Source organism: Engystomops pustulosus, chromosome 9 (genome assembly GCF_040894005.1).
Source record: "Engystomops pustulosus chromosome 9, aEngPut4.maternal, whole genome shotgun sequence".
NCBI lineage: Eukaryota > Metazoa > Chordata > Amphibia > Anura > Leptodactylidae > Engystomops > Engystomops pustulosus.
Window position 1 is genome coordinate 97,345,911 of NC_092419.1, and position 19,549 is coordinate 97,365,459.

A 19,549-nucleotide genomic window follows, 5' to 3' on the forward strand; every position below is an offset into this window, starting at 1 on the left:
TTAAGAATCTCGGAAATTGCTGATCTCCTGGAATTTTCATGAGCAACAGCCTGCAGAGATTTCAGAGAGTGGTTCTGGTTTACGTCTAGTGAGTTTTGTTAGAACAAGCTCCCCCAAACAATAATCTTTGGAAAATTTTCTTTCTAATGTGCCACCACAAATAAATTGAAGCAGTTACGCAGTGCCAATTTATACTAGTGAGCCTTTAAAGTGAATGCAGTCCAATTTGCAGGCAGCATGTTATGAAGCAGATTGTACATTTCCTATTTGCAGATGGCATATTATAGTGCAGGAGGAGCGGCGGACAGTGTATATATGTTGCTTTCTGCTTCATCCTATATTTGTTTGGTCTAAACAACACTTGGACCCCCAGTCAGAATTCTCTCATTTCCACCATGTCACAAACCATATGTTGAGGCCAATCTTTATGTATTTTTTTTTTTTTTTTCTCCAAAACATTCTCAGTGGAGGCTGAGTCCAAGTGTTTCCTGTTAATAGACTGTAAGCTCATTTCCTGTGTATATTCTATGGCCATGCTGGACAGTTCCCAAGAGACTGCTGGTTTATTAAAGAAAGGCTACTGCTAAACTTTTAAGAAGATTTTCTTCTAGACTACAGAGGATTCTTGTATTTACTTTTTGGGAACCGTCTGGTTCACTGATTTTCAGAGACCCTATTTGGTAGTGCTAAGTTTTGAGTTTTGGCCTCACTTGTGAACAGTTCTAAGGAGTCCTGTCTGGAGGACCAACCTCCAGATCTGATTCCTTGCCTTCTCCTATAATTGTAATCCTTTTTACAATATTTGTGAGCCCTCTTGACAATTTTTCTTCTGCCCTGTGAACTATAGATTTATTTAGACCTACACATTCCAGTCTCCCTAAAATTGTAAGGATCTCTGTGTGAAGTACTATAATTGCATTAATTTACAGTCCTCATGACCTAAAACCACATAGCCATAATGTACTGCATTATATTCTATTGCAATAATTATTTTTAAAAGGCTTATGACTAGAAATAACTAACTAAATTGCTGAGCACAGCGCTTGCCTATATTTCCTGCACTCCCATTCAGTGTCTTGGATGCCAAAGATAGTTGAGTGCTGTTCCTGGCAATTTCTAACACTCGCATGCTTGTGTTGCTGCTCCAAGCCATGGTTAAAAGGGGGATCCCCATCCTCTGTGTTGCTGGGCGTACCATTTTCATGATCTGCAGGGTCGGTCCCTCCCCAATCGGCTTGATATCACCTATCCTATGATTAGGGGTAAAAAGTTTGTACAGCCCCTTTTAAACAATATATTTGGTATACAGTCGATACATATTAATGCAAGTCTATTGCAATATTATTGAGACCTACAGTGCCAACGCCCTAAGGCACAAGGTTTTTGAGCAGGGCTTGATCCATTTAAACCTGATATAGTAAGAAGTAAGAGATTGTAAGCTATCCTTGAAGTTTAGTTGTGCAGAATTGGTTTACATAGATGAGGACAAATTTAAGAACCAAATAAAACCAACTACTGGCACCATCCCAAGTCTTTTTATGACGGAATCAAGTGTGAGAACATGAGGTTTACATGCAGCATTAAAGGATATTAGTAATGGCTATGGATGCCAGCAATAAGGGTTCTTTAGTAACCTGCTGAAGTTTGTCGTATTTTATTTGAAGTGTAGGATACTTTTCATAGAGCTGCTATGTGTACATGCGGAGTAACACTACTGCAGGCCATTATATAACTTCAATGGAGCATGTTTTCACTCTGCAGTCTCCATCTTTAATTCTTGGGTGTCTTGGAGCTGGTGGCTGGAGACTTGCTGCTGCGTTGTCTCCCATTCTCTGCATATACATTATAGTATAAGAGCAAAGGTCTAGCAGGGTCATGTACACTGCTTCTGCTGATTCGGCCTTGTTATTTAATTGGAAATACAAGCAATAAAAGGAGAGGGCAATGAGGAGAGGGTATAGCTCATATTCCATCTGAAAAATCTACTTTACACTCTCCAAAATGTAGTCCTTTTTGCAAAACGTTGTTGATTTTTCTATCTCATTGGAATCCTTAAGTTTAATGTATTCACAAGAAAACCACTTAGACGGCTCTTTTTATCTGTGGTCTTTGCATTCACACGTTGACGCAAGTCCGGCGTGGTCTGGGACTGCAGCAGTGAATACAGACTGTCCAGACGTCAACCTCTGGAGATCACTCTGCAACCTGAGTAATCGACCTGTTTCCTAAACAAGTCCCATAGGCCCTTTCCTTATTGATCGCTGGTGTGTGCGCCTCCGCTGCATGTACACTGTACTTACAAGTAAATTACATGCTTTTTGTTTAGCATCTGTGAGCAAGGACTGAGAGCGGATGTTCACTATGGCCTGGTTAACCCTGAGTGTAGTAGCACATCCACCACGGGAAACCTTGACTTCACATTTCCAGTAACCTTCAGCTGAATTACAATAAATCCTCCTGCCATACGTTGTAATTTTTGTGGCCTTAGCGCAATTGCTATGTCGAGGCCCTATGTGTTGCAGCATATACCGGTACTTATAGTTGTGTTATATTTGTCTGTCTTGTAGTGAGATCATTACCATGGTTGGTCTTAACAGCTTTTTTTTTTTTTTAATGGGTAGATTGTTATCCAGCTCCATCCAAGCATCCTTCATACATCAGAATTTAAATATGGATTGACACCTTGACGATGTGTTCCGATTTGTGGGAATCATATCTTCCTAATACACTTGCACAGCTGCTTGTGTCAGTTGTGCTCTCTTGCCACAACCTTTATTTCTCTATCTTATATCGAACTCTCTCTCACATCATTTCCTCTCTAATGTTCTCTTCTTTTTTTCCCCCTCTCTCTCACTTTGGCTAGTGGCTCCCTCTCCCTCTCTCTCTTTGGCTAGCGGCTCCCCCTCTCCCTCTCTCACTTTGGCTAGCGGCTCCCCCTCTCCCTCTCTCTCTTTGGCTAGCGGCTCCCCCTCTCCCTCTCTCACTTTGGCTAGTGGCTCCCTCTCCCTCTCTCTCTTTGGCTAGCGGCTCCCCCTCTCCCTCTCTCTCTTTGGCTAGCGGCTCCCCCTCTCCCTCTCTCTCTTTGGCTAGCGGCTCCCCCTCTCCCTCTCTCACTTTGGCTAACGGCTCCCCCTCTCCCTCTCTCACTTTGGCTAACGGCTCCCCCTCTCCCTCTCTCAATTTGGCTAGCTGCTCCCCCTCTCCCTCTCTCACTTTGGCTAACGGCTCCCCCTTTCCCTCTCTCACTTTGGCTAGCGGCTCCCCCTTTCCCTCTCTCACTTTGGCTAGCGGCTCCCCCTCTCCCTCTCTCACTTTGGCTAGCGGCTCCCCCTCTCCCTCTCTCACTTTGGCTAGCGGCTCCCCCTCTCCCTCTCTCACTTTGGCTAGCGGCTCCCCCTTTCCCTCTCTCACTTTGGCTAGCGGCTCCCCCTTTCCCTCTCTCACTTTGGCTAGCGGCTCCCCCTTTCCCTCTCTCACTTTGGCTAACGGCTCCCCCTTTCCCTCTCTCACTTTGGCTAGCGGCTCCCCCTTTCCCTCTCTCACTTTGGCTAGCGGCTCCCCCTCTCCCTCTCTCACTTTGGCTAGCGGCTCCCCCTCTCCCTCTCTCTCACTTTGGCTAACGGCTCCCCCTCTCCCTCTCTCACTTTGGCTAGCGGCTCCCCCTCTCTCTCTCTCACTTTGGCTAGCGGCTCCCCCTCTCTCTCTCTCACTTTGGCTAGCGGCTCCCCCTCTCCCTCTCTCACTTTGGCTAACGGCTCCCCCTCTCCCTCTCTCACTTTGGCTAGCGGCTCCCCCTCTCTCTCTCTCACTTTGGCTAGCGGCTCCCCCTCTCCCTCTCTCACTTTGGCTAGCGGCTCCCCCTCTCTCTCTCTCACTTTGGCTAGCGGCTCCCCCTCTCCCTCTCTCACTTTGGCTAGCGGCTCCCCCTCTCCCTCTCTCACTTTGGCTAACGGCTCCCCCTTTCCCTCTCTCACTTTGGCTAACGGCTCCCCCTTTCCCTCTCTCACTTTGGCTAACGGCTCCCCCTTTCCCTCTCTCACTTTGGCTAACGGCTCCCCCTTTCCCTCTCTCACTTTGGCTAGCGGCTCCCCCTCTCCCTCTCGCTCACTTTGGCTAGCGGCTCCCCCTCTCCCTCTCGCTCACTTTGGCTAGCGGCTCCCTCTCCCTCTCGCTCTCCCTCTCGCTCACTTTGGCTAGCGGCTCCCCCTCCCCCTCTCCCTCTCGCTCACTTTGGCTAGCGGCTCCCCCTCCCCCTCTCCCTCTCGCTCACTTTGGCTAGCGGCTCCCCCTCCCCCTCTCCCTCTCGCTCACTTTGGCTAGCGGCTCCCCCTCCCCCTCTCCCTCTCGCTCACTTTGGCTAGCGGCTCCCCCTCCCCCTCTCCCTCTCGCTCACTTTGGCTAGCGGCTCCCCCTCCCCCTCTCCCTCTCGCTCACTTTGGCTAGCGGCTCCCCCTCCCCCTCTCCCTCTCGCTCACTTTGGCTAGCGGCTCCCCCTCCCCCTCTCCCTCTCGCTCACTTTGGCTAGCGGCTCCCCCTCCCCCTCTCCCTCTCGCTCACTTTGGCTAGCGGCTCCCCCTCTCCCTCTCGCTCACTTTGGCTAGCGGCTCCCCCTCTCCCTCTCGCTCACTTTGGCTAGCGGCTCCCCCTCTCCCTCTCGCTCACTTTGGCTAGCGGCTCCCCCTCTCACTTTTTCTTCACTCTATGGTTCACTGTGTTGATTTATCCATTAATGCACAAGAGTCTTTGGTGTCAACATAGTTTAGTTTTATTGGGAAGACATATCTACTACCGTACCTTTAAATCATGTAATGTATAGTTTTTTGCTAATGATTAACCTATTCCAGGAATGTCTGGAGACTCTGACCTTAATTTTTTCAGCATGGTGAAAACTAACAATGTTTTTTACAATCTTTAACATCCTCCTTTTATTCCTGGAAGGAATGCTGGAGAGGAATTCTTGGGGGTGGGGAATTATAATGGACAATGGACTTGGGATTTGTTGATGCAAAAACTCTTTTTGCTGAAACTTCTCTTGTACGCTAGCGTTTATAGCAATTCCATAATAAATACCGGTCATCTGAATTGTTCCTTTTTACAAGTAGTGGCGATTCTGATCATGGGGCAGAGCAGCTGTGGGGAAATAGGATTCCTTGCAGCTGCCGCCTTTGATGTTGTATCTTGAATAAAGGCTTTATTTATAGCTGCTAGAGAGCCGGTGTCCATCACTATAACACTAATGATTGTAGGAAAGTGGATGAGAACTAATATAACCAACTGGAGTTGTCAACCGGTTCTACCTATCTGGGGTAGAAGGGCTGCTGCGGATTGATAAAATAAGTTACAATGATTATTTCTTTGAAGCTTAACTGTAAAGTTGCTTGACAAAAAGTAGTTTTATCCCAGCCAGGGAGAGACTTTGACAACAATTCCAAAGATGCCTGCATCGTGCTTTTGGCATCTTCCTATCTTGAGATATAGTGCTAATGGATATATGAGGCTATCTGTAAAATCCTCTCAGCTTTTCCTGAAGGGGGCGGGACTTCCAGGTTATGACATCAGCAATGGGCAGTGATGGCAAAGGAGTGATGGTTTTCATGTGGACGTTCACAAAACCAGCCAATCAGGACACCGAATCAGTGTATCTGCTTGTACAGAGATCTAGTGCAGAGCACAGCAGGGAAGACACGCCAGTGGAGCTCTGCATCGTACAGTAATCCTCATTCATCACAAAGAAAAAGATATGTTAAAACATGTCCATATATGTGTATATGTGCGTATAATATTACTCTGAATATGGAAACCACCACTTTCCCGTACAAAGAGATCTGCTCAATGGTTGCACTATATATACACTTTGTTGTGCTTGCAGGATCTGATCCATTCAATAGAACATAAAAATTAGTCAAACTTTCAAACACAAACAGCTCTGCTACATACCCTTCCTGGTATGTAATAGGATGACCTGAAGGAAGTGATCAGTCACATGCTTATGACATCACTCCAGGTCCTGGAGCTTTTTACATGCTGCTAGGACTGATTTTCTCCTGCGCCTAGCAGCTACTGATCAGGAGGGTGCATGTGCTAGTATCCCCTCCCAACCACAAACACCCACCCACCTCTCCTCCGTTAGCTACGGATTCCCGTGGCAATCAATCGAACATGATAGCTAGAGTCTGGCAAGGTAGCTGCTAGCCAACAAACGGCTGCAGAAGGCTGATGAGGGTAAATTAGAGAATTGCTTATTGCAGAGCTAAGCAAAAGTTTTATACCTTTAATATCTCCAGTGTTCAGACTCGAGAGAGGGATATTTCTGTACTTTTTCAATCTTGGAGATAATGGTGGTATTGATGAATTTACAACGTACTGATCATTTACAAATAAATATAACCATTATCAGAGAGATTCCTAAAGTAAGGCTACATTCACACTAACGTATGGGGGACGTATATACGGCCGATATACGTCCCCCATACACTTCTATGGGCGCACGGCACTCTACGGGAGCGGTACGGTGCGGCACCGTACCGTTCCGTACCCGGGAAAAAGATAGGACCTGTCCTATCTTTTCCCGTAATATGGCGCCGTGCGCCATAGGTTGCTATGGAGAGGGGCGGGGGTGAGCTGCGCTCTCCTCCTCCTCCTCTCCCCGTACACTGCCGTTGCCCGCTACGGTACGGTACGGGCGGGCAACGGCAGTGTGAATATAGCCTAACACATTACATTAAGTAAAAGTTTCCCACCCATGGGAAACTGTATATGTGATACTATGTGGTATCTGAGAACTTTGGGGAAACATCGCCCTGTTGAAAAGGGTGAATAAAGACACAGGACTGTTAACTCTGACCTATTCTCCTGCAGGTAAAAGGTCACTAAACACCCCTTGGTGAATGTTCAGATATTGGAATATGCTGTGGATATACACATGTGCAGATGTTTGCTAATCCTTTTAGGTTGTTACACTGTAATAAGTGATATACCATGTAAATAGAGGTTTGGAGAAATTCCATTCATGTTTGGGATATCGATGACTTGCAAATTCCCTTGTGTGATGGAAACCTGATCAGGCCAAATATGTTTTCATATTGACTCTTGGGCTGTAGTCGCACGTTCCGCTAGCGTTGCATTTCCCAGTGTGCTTGGGCCGAACGTGTACAAGGTGAAACGCATGCGATTGCTGAACAGCAACCAATGTCCTCCATTTAAACAATACAATACAGCAGGTGCTGGTTAGTGATCGCATATGTATCACTGGAAACACATATGTGATCTGGCCAAAACCCCTCCCCAATGCACTAGTGTTGCGTTTGGAAACGCAAGGCTAGCGGAACGTTTGAGCTTTGCCTTAATGCGGTAACACTACTGCAGGTAAGGCTCAGTTTACACCTGCATTGGGGGTTTCCATTACACTATCCTTTTTGGACAATAGAAAGGCAAATGGAAATACAAAAAAAGCGCTCAGAGTAGTAGTATGGTGGACCGAATATGGGTATTTAAAGGAAGAGTATGAATGAGGCCCACCAAATGAGGTTGTGCAAGTGATAGGCACAACTCTAGTGTTTTGCCTTAAAGGGATACCATATAGCTGCTGACTTGGGAACGGATCAACAGGTCACATTCCCCACTGGTCTGGATCAAACTTTAATGGGTGTATTGTTGTTAGGGTGGTTGTTGTTAGGGCGCACTCAGGAATTGGCTTTAATAATAAGGAACTGTTTAACTAATATCTTCTGCATGCATGTACTGAGATGCGCATGCACAGTTTGGTAACTTGCGACACCTGTGCAGTGACTCAAGGGTTAGTTCTCTTCAGTACAGAATCCTGAAACACCCCCCGCCCCCCCCCCCAATGCAATAGGTAATGATGGACAGGACAAAGACCAGGTAACCCTGAGTTTGCGTTTCGTCATAAAGTCAAATCAATAATACTAGGAAATTAGGAATTGGCACTTATTAAGAGTCAACTTCAGCAGCAAATACACAGAACTATATTTGATTTCCCTGGATCAGCCCTTTAAATTTTGACAGGAGCTCCTTTGTGTAAAGCCTTGGTGTGTAATAAGGGTCATGCCTGCAGCGTGTTTGCCAACTACCGTTTAGCTGAACAATTTGGCTTTAATTACATCTACAGTAGAATAAACTCAATGCATATTAGTAGATAAGGCATCTAAACACCGGGCCCCCTAAAGAACCACATTAATAAATTATGGCTTAATAAGTATGTTCAGCGCACAGATCCAGAGCTAAAAATGTGTCTGACTCCTGCGGTAATAAAGGTTATTCATTAGCCGGCTCTATGGGTTTTATAGCTTTTCCCTGCTTCCTCATTCAATAGATCAGAAAGATTTTATGATAATGTTACCCATGTCGGGGAGAGTGCACGGGTACAAATTCAGGATTTTTTTTTCATGGCAAGCCTGGGGGGATTATTTGGGGTTTTTCGAGATTTGTCACATTTAGCAGTAAAACCAGTCACCTTATCTAATGGGCACATTAATCTGAAGCTCATTCATTACCCCCTAACTTGAATGTATTCCTTGTAATTGAATATATCAGCTTGACAACACCGGTTACATCATCAGTATTATTATATATTTTTTTTGCAAGTTTTCTATCTGTAACTGTTCAGATTATCCTTGGATAACAAGGTAATTTCAGATGCCTTTTTATATCCCCATGTTGCTGTCCTTGCTGGTAAACCTCCATACACCTGCCATGTCTCATCAATGAGAACAAATACCTCCCCGAGTTGTGACCTAACTATCAAATATTAAAGTGGAATCCTGGTCTCCTTGACCAGAGTTTCATGTTACTTTGTAGTTGTCATTCACAAGTTTGTTGCACTAGCACAAAATAAATAAATAAATTAAATGCACGAAAATAAGATAACACCCAATGCCAACCTTCTGATCGCACTGTAGTTTGGAACAGATCGGTTAAAGGGGTATTCTCGTCTGGACATTCACTAATTCAGATTCATTAATATATATTTCTTCAATTAGATGTTATTAAAAAAATATGTTCCTGTGTGAAGATAATTTCTCATGCAGTCATACGGTCCCTTATAAACAAGACTGTGTCCTTGGATACGGCCACCTCTGCTGGAGTGATTTCACAAGGAAACAAAAGGTTTTTGTATATGAAATGTCCGGGAGTTACTGCGGGTCCCACAGCCGTCCTGTGGTAATAATTGCTGAAGCCAGGAGGTCAGGCAGGACACAATGGCATGTCTTGCCACAGCTTCCAAAATGTGAGGTGGTCGTATCCAAGGAATCCATCTCGTTTCTAAGAGACAACATGGCTACATTTATGAGAAATTATCTTCACAAAGGAACATATTTATTTATAATTGAAGAAATGTTTACATATAACAAATGAATTTAATTAAAGGCGAATGCTCAGATGGGAATACCCCTAAATGTTGGTGAATGGTGGCTCCTTTAAGTAGACTGTACTGATGCCTTAAATGTGTTGTATCAAGTATTACTGTCATCCACTACCCACAGGATAGTAGCCTGATAGCTACCCCATGCGAATGGGGGTCCTGTGCTCACTAATTGAATGAAGCAGCAGGTTGAGCATGTGTCCTGTCGCTCCATTCAGTATGAATTCACTGAATAGGGTAATAATACCGTAATAATTGTTAATCCTTAACATTAGCAGCACAGCCTATGGGGGTGAATTCAAGATATCCCCCCCCCCCCCCACCCTCTTCATCCTATACAGTAAACCCTTAGTCATGACTTGTTCTGCAACTAACACGATTTTCTAAGAAAATCGACTATGAAGCTCCAGGCTTCTTACGAATAGGTTTCAAAATAACTGGTCTCACATTTTTGTTTTGACTTAACAAAATGTATCACATGTATTATATTACATATTTTAAAAATATTTGCTTTCTGTATATAGTTTTTTTTGCATATCATGGGCGCTGCCATCTTGCTTGATTATTCAGTGATATGTTTTACAGCCGTCACTGACAGTAGACAGCAATAGACAGAAAATGTAGAGTGAAAATTGCAGGATATAGTAAATATTAAATATGAACAGTAACTTGTAAGCTTTTTTTTTTTTTTTTAATATATCGGCAAAAATTTCAAAAAAAAAAAGTTCAATGTTCAAACATGGTTATAAAGGTTTCTAAAGATTCGGTTTCTACAATACAGATGTACCGTATATACTCGTGTATAAGCCGAGTTTTTCAGCACAAAAAATGTGCTGAAAAACCTAATCTCGGCTTATACACAAGTTAATAAAAAAAAAAAATTAATACTCACCCTCCGGCTACCAGTCCTCGGCGGCAGCTCCCGATCCTCTGCGGCGGCTTCTCTCTTCGATCTTCACGTGGGGGCGCACAATATGATGTAGCGGTGTCGCCGCTGATGACGTCATCAGCGGCGACACCGCCGCATCGCACTGTGCGCCCGCTGGCAGGCTGTATACTTTTTGGGGGCAGGCTGTATACTTTTTGGGGGCAGGCTGTATACTTTTTGGGGGCAGGCTGTATACTTTTTGGGGGCAGGCTGTATACTTTTTGGGGGCAGGCTGTATACTACACCCTCGGCTTATACTCGAGTCAATAGGTTTTCCCATTTTTTTTGTGGTAAAATTAGGGGTCTCGGCTTATACTCGGGTCGGCTTATACTCGAGTATATACGGTAAATGTTTTTCTTCTGTAGGGTCCAGACGTGTGTTCCCTTCTTTCTTCTTCCTCTGAGATTCTGCGCAAAAAAAAAGTATAGTTTATTACACAGAGCAGGAATGTTCAGACGTATGTAAACAGATGCCATATGTTGGGATGTGTCTGACCATTGACCGCAGCTGCAGAACGAAAAATAGACTAAAAGAAGAAAATAAAGACAAAAGATACTTGGAAATCTCTGGGGAAGTGACCATTATGGCTGTGTGGTCAGTAAGCCAAACATCCAAATTTTATTCTATACAAATCTATCACTAGACTTAAAAGAGTTTAAGGTAAAGCCAAATATTATAACTATTTCTTTTTACATTTTTCACCATTAACGGTGCTTTGGAGGGAAATAAAAAGTGGGTGGCGTGTAGGCTGGGGTATGGTATGGCTAAGCAGTTATACATCTTTATATCTTTTAGCATCTTGCAGTACATTGTGGCGCACCGTCATCCCCAGATTTACACTTCTAAATAATTTCGGTGCATCATCGCTCAAGTAGAAGGGTATTCATATCCAACATCTAATTAAAGGGGTTGTCTGTGATTTTGAAAATAGATTGTGATTTTCCAAATATGATTTCAAAACACAGCCAAAACCCCACATGTCAATGCGACGATTGGTGGCTGTGCGTTTCAAATTGATCACTTGTCCAAAGGATAGGTAATGGATGTTCTACAAACAGGACAAATCCTTTCATTTATAACATCAAAGCTGACCTCATAACTGTATACTACAAATGCTAGAAAGGGTATTTACTAAAGATACCGTATATCTTCTCATTCTCAAAGCAAGAACTTGTATACCACTTTTTTGTTGTGCTCCCTGTCTCCGACTCCTTTATTTGTCTTTTATGTATATTGCTTTGTATGATGTAAATTGTCCGAACATCAACCGCCGTCTGATCCAGTTTTTGGGAGACTGTACAGTGTTGTGGTACTAAGTCCCATAGTCTTTATTTACTAGATGCTTTCTAGTGGTCACATATACTATAGGACAGTTGTGGCGAACCTATGGCATGGGTGCCAGAGGTGGCACTTGAAGCTTATTCTGTTGCCCAGAACAGAGTACTTCAGGCATGACCCATGACATCTACCTCTAGTTCCAGGCCTGGGCAAGGAGATGGGGGCAGGAGGTGCGAATAGGCGTGGACAGCGCTGGATTATCATTGGAGTCCTGCAATTCTTTCTGTTCAGGAGACCCTGGAATCCTTCATAGATGATCCTTCCTTCTTTCAATTGTATTGGCGTCATAAGGATGCATATACAATTGAAAGCTGTGGCAGAAAACTTGGCAATAAGTTGCAACTTATTCCCCTTGTCGATTTTAAATAAGTGGTTTTTTTTGGGTAGTTGGGGAACCTTTTTAGAGGCTGAGATCCCAATCATCACTATAGGAGGATCGTGTACAGTCGTCCAGAGCAACATGTCTTTGCCTTGTGGCCATTGTGTTTGCTGTGCTGCTCATACTGCAGCATTGTATGGACATCGCTGAATAGGATGAAACCACAACCCTAAAGAATACATTATATAGAGCGATGGAGGGGTGCTGGGGGAATGGGTAGCGGGAGACATTCTTCAGCTGTGATGTAATGGCCAGATATGTTACAATAGTGGGAAATGTACCGTTACAGGGAAGACTATGTGGGTCAGGGCAATGGTTTAGTAAGTGAGAAGGAATGTGCGGGATGTCTCAAGAAGCCGCCGGGCTGGGTGCACAGATATAGGGAACAGGGAAACAAAAGCAAGTGATTACGAATAATCCCCTGCCACATAAGCGGTGCCGCCAAGCAAGGGGAATATAAACTAGATCCTATAGAGGACCATGTGAAGATAAAATTCTTCTCTATTTGATGGGGACGGGATCTTGCAAAAGTTTGGTTTGTGTATGACTCTTTGTTAAGTTAGTATGTAGGTGACCTTTCCTTATATTCTGTTGATACCATCTAGTCAATGCAAAGAGAAAAAAAACCCACAAATAAAATGCCTTTCCCTGTTTTGGGAGGAGAATGTTCCCTATATGCATGGACCACTATCGCATACCTGAGCTGTCCCGTGGCTGCACCTCTGCCCTGCCACAATTTGGATCTTATTGCTGGTATAGAATAATATTTCTAGCAGTTGTGTCAGTCGGCAGCCATAAACAGCGAGTTATATTATTGATACTGGTTGTTGGCTTAACCCATAGACAAACAAAGCCCCCCCCCCCCCCCCCCCCCCCCCCACCACCACCATGGAGTTTACACTACTAGAACCCACTCTGATCTAGGGGCGAGTCTCCCCCTGCTGGTTAATCAGTTGATAGTAGGTAATTGATGACACATCTCGGTACATGCACTAAATGAAATATAATATTTTCTTACTGTACCGGGAGAAAATTAGTTGTTTAATTTTTTTTGTTCGGTCAGGGTTTCTCTTTAATTAGTATCAAGTGTCTGTCTCTTGCTGTGTAATACCACTGAATTGTTCAAATTTTCACCTAATTAAAGGGGATCTTTGCCTACACCTAAGAGCTGCTGTAATGGCTGGGCAGGTGAAGAAGATGCGGGTTCTGAACATATGCTTTTTATTTTGGGACTGACTGGCATTTCCTAGTAGTCGGCCTGTAAAGGGTTTGTGCACTGAAGCAATTGGTTTCTTCTCTCTAATTTATTGAGTCCTGGACATGTATTTGTATATGGGGGACTACCAGTGAGATGAAATTGTCCTGTTCCAAATTGGGGTCTTTTCTCCTTCTGTACAGTGGGTTGGAGCTGGCCATGGTGTAAAGTGTAAGTCACCAACATAATTTACCTGCAATGTACTTGAAAAACCAACCCAGTGCACCTTATCCTGGCCCTTTTCCTTTACGCTTTGCAAAGTTTCCAAACGGTCTGTAGACGTGGTGTTGATAGACTGTCAGTCTCTGGCTCATATGGCTTCTGGCACCGCGGTACACAGGAGAAGAGGGATCCAGCATATGCAGCGCGCATGTCACTAGGCACCCGGCCAAACCTATTTGGGCACTGCCCAGCAAACAAAGCACTTAAAAATAATTACTCATTTAAGTATTAAAATCTATTATTGTGGGAAGGAGGTGGAAATGGTCTCAGGGAAAAAAAAACACATTGTGGAAAAATTGTTGAAGCCCTTTTTTTTTTACTTAGCATGCAATAAATTTACATCACACATAGCTGGGCTTAAAGAAATGTCAAGATGGAAACCTAGCGTACTTTTATTCTAAATTGACTGGGTCCTTGCTTGTCTATCGCTTCCCTGCTTGCACTGGACAGACTGTACCAAAACTTGGGGAGACAATATCCTTAAACTTGCTGATGGCACCTACGACTATGAAGGTAATAGCCAAAGCAGGTTTGGAAATCCTGTAGTTTTCCATCTGCTTCCTGTGTCGTGTCAGAGGATTGTTAAACCAGGAAGGCGACTGTAAATCCACAGACTGTCTTGATGGCAATGTAATCTGTGCCATTCTCTCTCTGAACTTGGATATTTCTTTTTTCTTTGATAACTCTGAAAGCCACCCAGGTCTCTTTACAGACTCTCTACCTTATCTGCTGTCATGAGTGATGACTGGTTAGCTCCTTGTGCACTTTAGATTGTATTTATGGCCAAATTCCTCCCAAAAATAGTATTGCATTACTCGTCTGCCATATTTACAGGGATCATTAATGAACCAGTCTTCAGACTTCTTCACTGGTAATGCTCCTTATAATGGGTTATAATGCTCCGTATATAACTCATATAACTTTGGGTCCATACTGGTGTGTCTTGCTCTATGTAAACCTAGAAGTATGATATTCTTGCAGTAATACATCTAGAGGAGAACACCTTGGCTCTTGGTTGCACAATATTGCACTACTTGTATGGAAGTGTAGGTACATATCATGCCTCCCTTTGCACATGAATGAGGCCTAAAAAAGGTGCTATAAAAGCTGCCACTACATGCCCCTACATCCGTATTCACTGCATCACATATGCCAGACATGCTCGTGTCAGATTATTTATTTCTAGCCTTCATGGATTTTTAAGGGTCACATCGCTTCACCATTCAAATGTTACAGTAAAGATTTATCTGACAGATATGGGTCGATCCTGGCACTCGAGCAGAGTGCAATGTGACAGGAATATTGTTCAGTTTTGATGATACAAGTACAAGTAAATCAGATAATAACTGTGTTATCCAAGTGCACCCACTGAAGCAATGACGTGTTATTTACCCACTGGTTGTCCCAGCATGTTGGGCGTTGTAGTCCCACAATGAATGAAACATGCAATTTCCATTCATATTTGGACATTTTAAACCAAGTGCTGTAAATTCTGTCTTTTTACCCAAACTGTTATGTTGGATGATTTGTAAGCTGCCGCCAGTATTGGAAATTCCCTCCATTTTTATGAGCTCTTACAGGGAATGTTATTCTTTGTTTTCCAGGACAGGAAACTTACCAAAGCAGAGCAGCAACGATTCAAAGAAGAAGCTGAGATGTTAAAGGGCCTTCAGCATCCGAACATTGTGCGTTTTTATGATTCCTGGGAATCCTCACTGAAGGGAAAGAAATGCATTGTCTTAGTGACGGAATTAATGACGTCTGGCACTTTAAAAACGTAAGTGTCCAGTACAACATCCACAGATCAATGTGAAAGCATATTACTTATCACCTTGAGATGAAGAGCATTTTCCTATATATAACAGTCCGACAATTGTCAGCCTCTTAACGGAGTCACAACAAGTTTACCCTATACACAGAACAACTAGCCGGTCGGTAGGGGTAACCCTTTTGCAGCCACTGCCAATGAGATTAATAGAAAAGTGGGGCCCACTGTTACTGGCCTATCTTTAATTGGCGATCGATTGGAGTCCAGTGCACCAATCAGCTGATATTTAGAGTGAAGCAAGCTGTTTGATTTGACTCCTTACACTATACGTAGCTGATAAGTGCAGGGTAAAGGTTGTCGGATCCCCCCTTTTAGGAGAGTTTAAAGCAAAGGTGGTCACACATGTTGCTCAATCTATTAATGACTGGTTGATCGTCTAATGTTTATGGGGATTAAATACACTTTCCCCTTTCCTCATTGAAGATCTCATAGGGGGGTAAATGTCACATTTCATAATATTAGATACTTTCACTTTAAGGGCTCATTCAGACGGCCGTCTGGGGGGGATGTACATGTGGCTGCAAATTTGCGCCCGCTTGTATGTCCCCATAGACGGCAATGGCCACCTGGCCTGCTCTATCTTTTCCCAGCTGTGCGCCGCTGCTTCCTATGGAGGGAGTAGGGGTCTCCTCCTCCAGCACACGGCGGTACACCTGCATGGCCGGCATACCGCGTGTGAATGAAGCCTAAGAAGACGCCTAAGCGACTTCCTATTTACCAATAGGAACACCTGAATGCTCAGCTAAGCTGAATGTATGTGTGGCGTTGTCGATGGGAATAGTTGTCAGCCTAAAGAGTGTTTGACCGGCCGCTCTACAGTGGGTTTTATTCTTCATTTGTTCACTCCTGGGAAAACTGCTGGCGCTAGTTCATAGTTAATCAAGTGAGGAAAGTTATTTCAGATATTCCACATGCTTCCGCTTAAATATACCAGCTTAGGACACAGACCAAAATTTGGAATTAAGGTAAGCGGGTGGCTTATAATAATTGGAGGAATGGAATTTTTCTGTAGAATTTACCTGGTCACTGGCTCTTCGTGTGAGCAGAAATCCATTTCCATCAGCTCCTGCATGCAGCCCTGGCAAGCTGTTCATTCTCATTATAAAACAGAGACAGCTCATAGGAAATTTCCTTTTTAGGCTTCATGTAGAAGGCAATGCGAAAAGCAGCATATCATTTTACATCTGTTAGCTATATCCACATAATATTCACTTTTCTCCGCTCTCCCTTCTCCTTGTACAAATTATTTTGTTTTGCTTCTGTGGGGCCTGAAGGCTGAGACCGGTACCTATCACATAAGTGAGTTGCAGTACAAGCAGGGGATAACCTGCTGATCAGTGGGGTCAGGATGCTGAGAGCCCTATCCATCACTAGAACCGGTGTCTTTTCCCGCTAAGTGAATGAAGCGGCAGCATGTACATACCTACTGCCACTCCATTAATTTCTATCAATTCAAATATTATTCCCATTTTTATATAGACCTGCATAAACTCTATCCATCTGTAGCCATGTCATGCCTCTGCTTGCATTGAACTTAATATGCATATTTCTTTTCATTCGTGCTTTTTTATTTTCAGATACTTGAAACGCTTCAAAGTAATGAAGCCCAAAGTGTTAAGAAGTTGGTGTAGACAGATTCTAAAAGGGCTGCAGTTCCTCCACACCCGGACTCCTCCTATAATCCATCGGGACTTGAAATGTGATAATATCTTTATCACTGGACCCACTGGTTCTGTAAAAATTGGGGACCTTGGCCTGGCCACCTTGATGCGGACTTCCTTTGCAAAGAGTGTGATTGGTGAGTTGATATGAAATGTGACCCCCAGTTGTTTGGAAAGCGCCCATTGTTGTGAGCAGCCATTGTCTCCACCCTTGATGGAGCAATGTAATGCTAACTGCAGTTATACGTAGGTTTATGTAAGTCTCTTGATGTAAAGATATATGGAAGAACGATGGTTCCGGTCATTTATACTATATAGGTACTTTTAAGGTTTTCAGGAGTACACGCTTATTTTAAAGATGTCATGAGAACACAATTAGCGTTTTTCTTTTAATCAAAAATCTTATTGTATGTATATTATTCCCCGCATTGTTGGCGTTTTCAAGCGACTGCTGATAAGCTGCTACTTCTAGTGCTCCTTGGTTCTTGAAGTTGCATTTATAAAGTACTTGCTGATTATGTTGTGACCAGGAACATGGGCTAGAAAAAGCTCCTGTTGTACAGACCTATAGGTCTATATAGATCCATATACAGGCAGTCTCCGGGTTACATACAAGATAGGGCCTGTAGGTTTGTTCTTAAGTTGAATTTGTATGCAAGTCGGAACTGTATATTTTATAATTCTAACCCCAGCCAGAACTTTTTTGGTCTCTGCGACAATTGGATTTTAAAAATGTTGGGTTGTCATAAGAACCAGGATTAACACTAAAGCTTCATTACAGACGCCTGTGATAACTGTTATAGCTGTTTATTGTAGCCTAGGACTAAAGTACATAAAATTACCAATATCCAGGGGTCCGTTTGTAACTAGGGGTCGTATGTAAGTAGAGTGTTTTTAAGTAGGGGACCGCCTGTACTCCAATTTTTGCTGTATAAAAATATTGTGTACAGTGGCTCCTTAACTGTCCAGTGTTGTCAGATCTGTTAGAAAAGCATCTGAACATATACATAGACAATCGTTACAAACACAGTGTGAATACAAGCTTACCTGTGGACTACACCATGGCAGCACGCACAAAGTAGGAAATCTCCTGGAAAGGGATGTGTGACTTGGTGTGCTAAAAGTGTGCTGCATTTTTTTCGGCTTGAACGAAGTTGACAAATAGGAGGGGCAATACTCCTAAATCTGGCCTATGTAATCCTGGTGCACAGTAACTATTAGACTCTTCCCCAGCTTGTTGATCGCTGCTTATCGAGAGGCCTTCTTTACCAGGTGGGATGTACTGCCAAGCCGTATGCATATACGAGCGAATGCTGGAATAGTGAAATGTTTACAGATGAATACTTGAAGGAGCGTTCCTGGTCTACAGGCCGTGTAATATGGGGTCTAAAACAAAGTGTCTAATGATGAATGCTAAGTAGTGGGAAACGCTCTGGTCTTACTTTACATCTGTTATTTTTACACCAGAAAACTTATGCTGAATATTTAGATTATTAGGTTTTAGGCACAAAGTTGTGCTTTTACGGGCCTAAATTATGTTTCTGGGGTTAACTGCTTATACTGTGGTCCAGCCATTCTTAAATAAATGTAATAATAACACACAGATAAATAATGCTGTAGTCACCACTGTCTGTATTATAATTCACCAAAGATTCTGTGTCAGCAATTTATTTACTATGTGTATAATCTGCTGCATTCTGGAGTCTCGGATGTTACAAATTTTTTTTATTTCTTTTATGTGTGGTTTTTTTTTTCCTTCACCTATTTCCACTGATGAAGCGTGATCGCTGACTCCTTTCTTTTCCCCATCTTGCTGCAACATTAATTTTTTTTTTTTTTTGAGTTTGTTTCCAAAAAAAAAAGCCTCAGAGGTGACGGCATGTTTGATCATTTCTCCTTAGGAACCCCCGAATTCATGGCCCCAGAAATGTATGAGGAGCATTACGACGAATCTGTGGATGTCTATGCGTTTGGCATGTGCATGCTGGAAATGGCTACCTCAGAATATCCGTACTCTGAATGCCAGAACGCAGCTCAGATCTACCGCAAAGTAACCAGTGTACGTCCGCCTTTTAACATGGTTCTGTGCTGGGTTTTTTGTGGATCCTATGCTTCCCTTCCCCAACTTTTGGCTGTGGTGTATTTATAACCTGAAACGCGCTGCTTATAGCTATAACTCGTTCTGTATTGCTTCCCTATTCCTGACACTTCCACAGGTTTCTCCAAACTATTGCAGTTAGGTTATTGCACTCCACATGAGAGGCCATTCTCAGACAGTTCATGGTTATTGGTATCTGTGTGTGTCGATTAGCCAATATAGCCTGAGATAATGGGATACATTATGTTTAGTACATCATCTAATTGTCTTTTCTGACACCGCAGGGGATTAAGCCTGCTAGTTTTAACAAAGTGTCTGACCCCGAGGTAAAGGAAATCATTGAGAGCTGCATACGGCAGAATAAGACTGAAAGGTAAGACAATGCAATGGGTAATATGCACATGCCGTGAACAGGTTTACATGAATTGAACATGGAAATGATTGCAGGGGTATCAGA

At 43.4% G+C, this 19,549-nt stretch overlaps 1 protein-coding gene across 4 annotated transcripts in view; it reads left to right on the forward strand.

Annotated features, from left to right (window-relative positions):
* The window catches only part of WNK3 (WNK lysine deficient protein kinase 3), a 54,045-nt gene that overhangs the window by 15,367 nt on the left and 19,129 nt on the right, over positions 1–19,549 (forward strand). For all 4 annotated transcript variants that reach the window (XM_072124316.1, XM_072124314.1, XM_072124317.1 and 1 more), the window contains exons 3-6: positions 15,110–15,282; positions 16,911–17,131; positions 18,896–19,053; positions 19,377–19,465. In XM_072124316.1, coding sequence (XP_071980417.1) covers positions 15,110–15,282; positions 16,911–17,131; positions 18,896–19,053; positions 19,377–19,465 — 641 coding nt within the window. The remainder of the gene's footprint in view (positions 1–15,109; positions 15,283–16,910; positions 17,132–18,895; positions 19,054–19,376; positions 19,466–19,549) is intronic.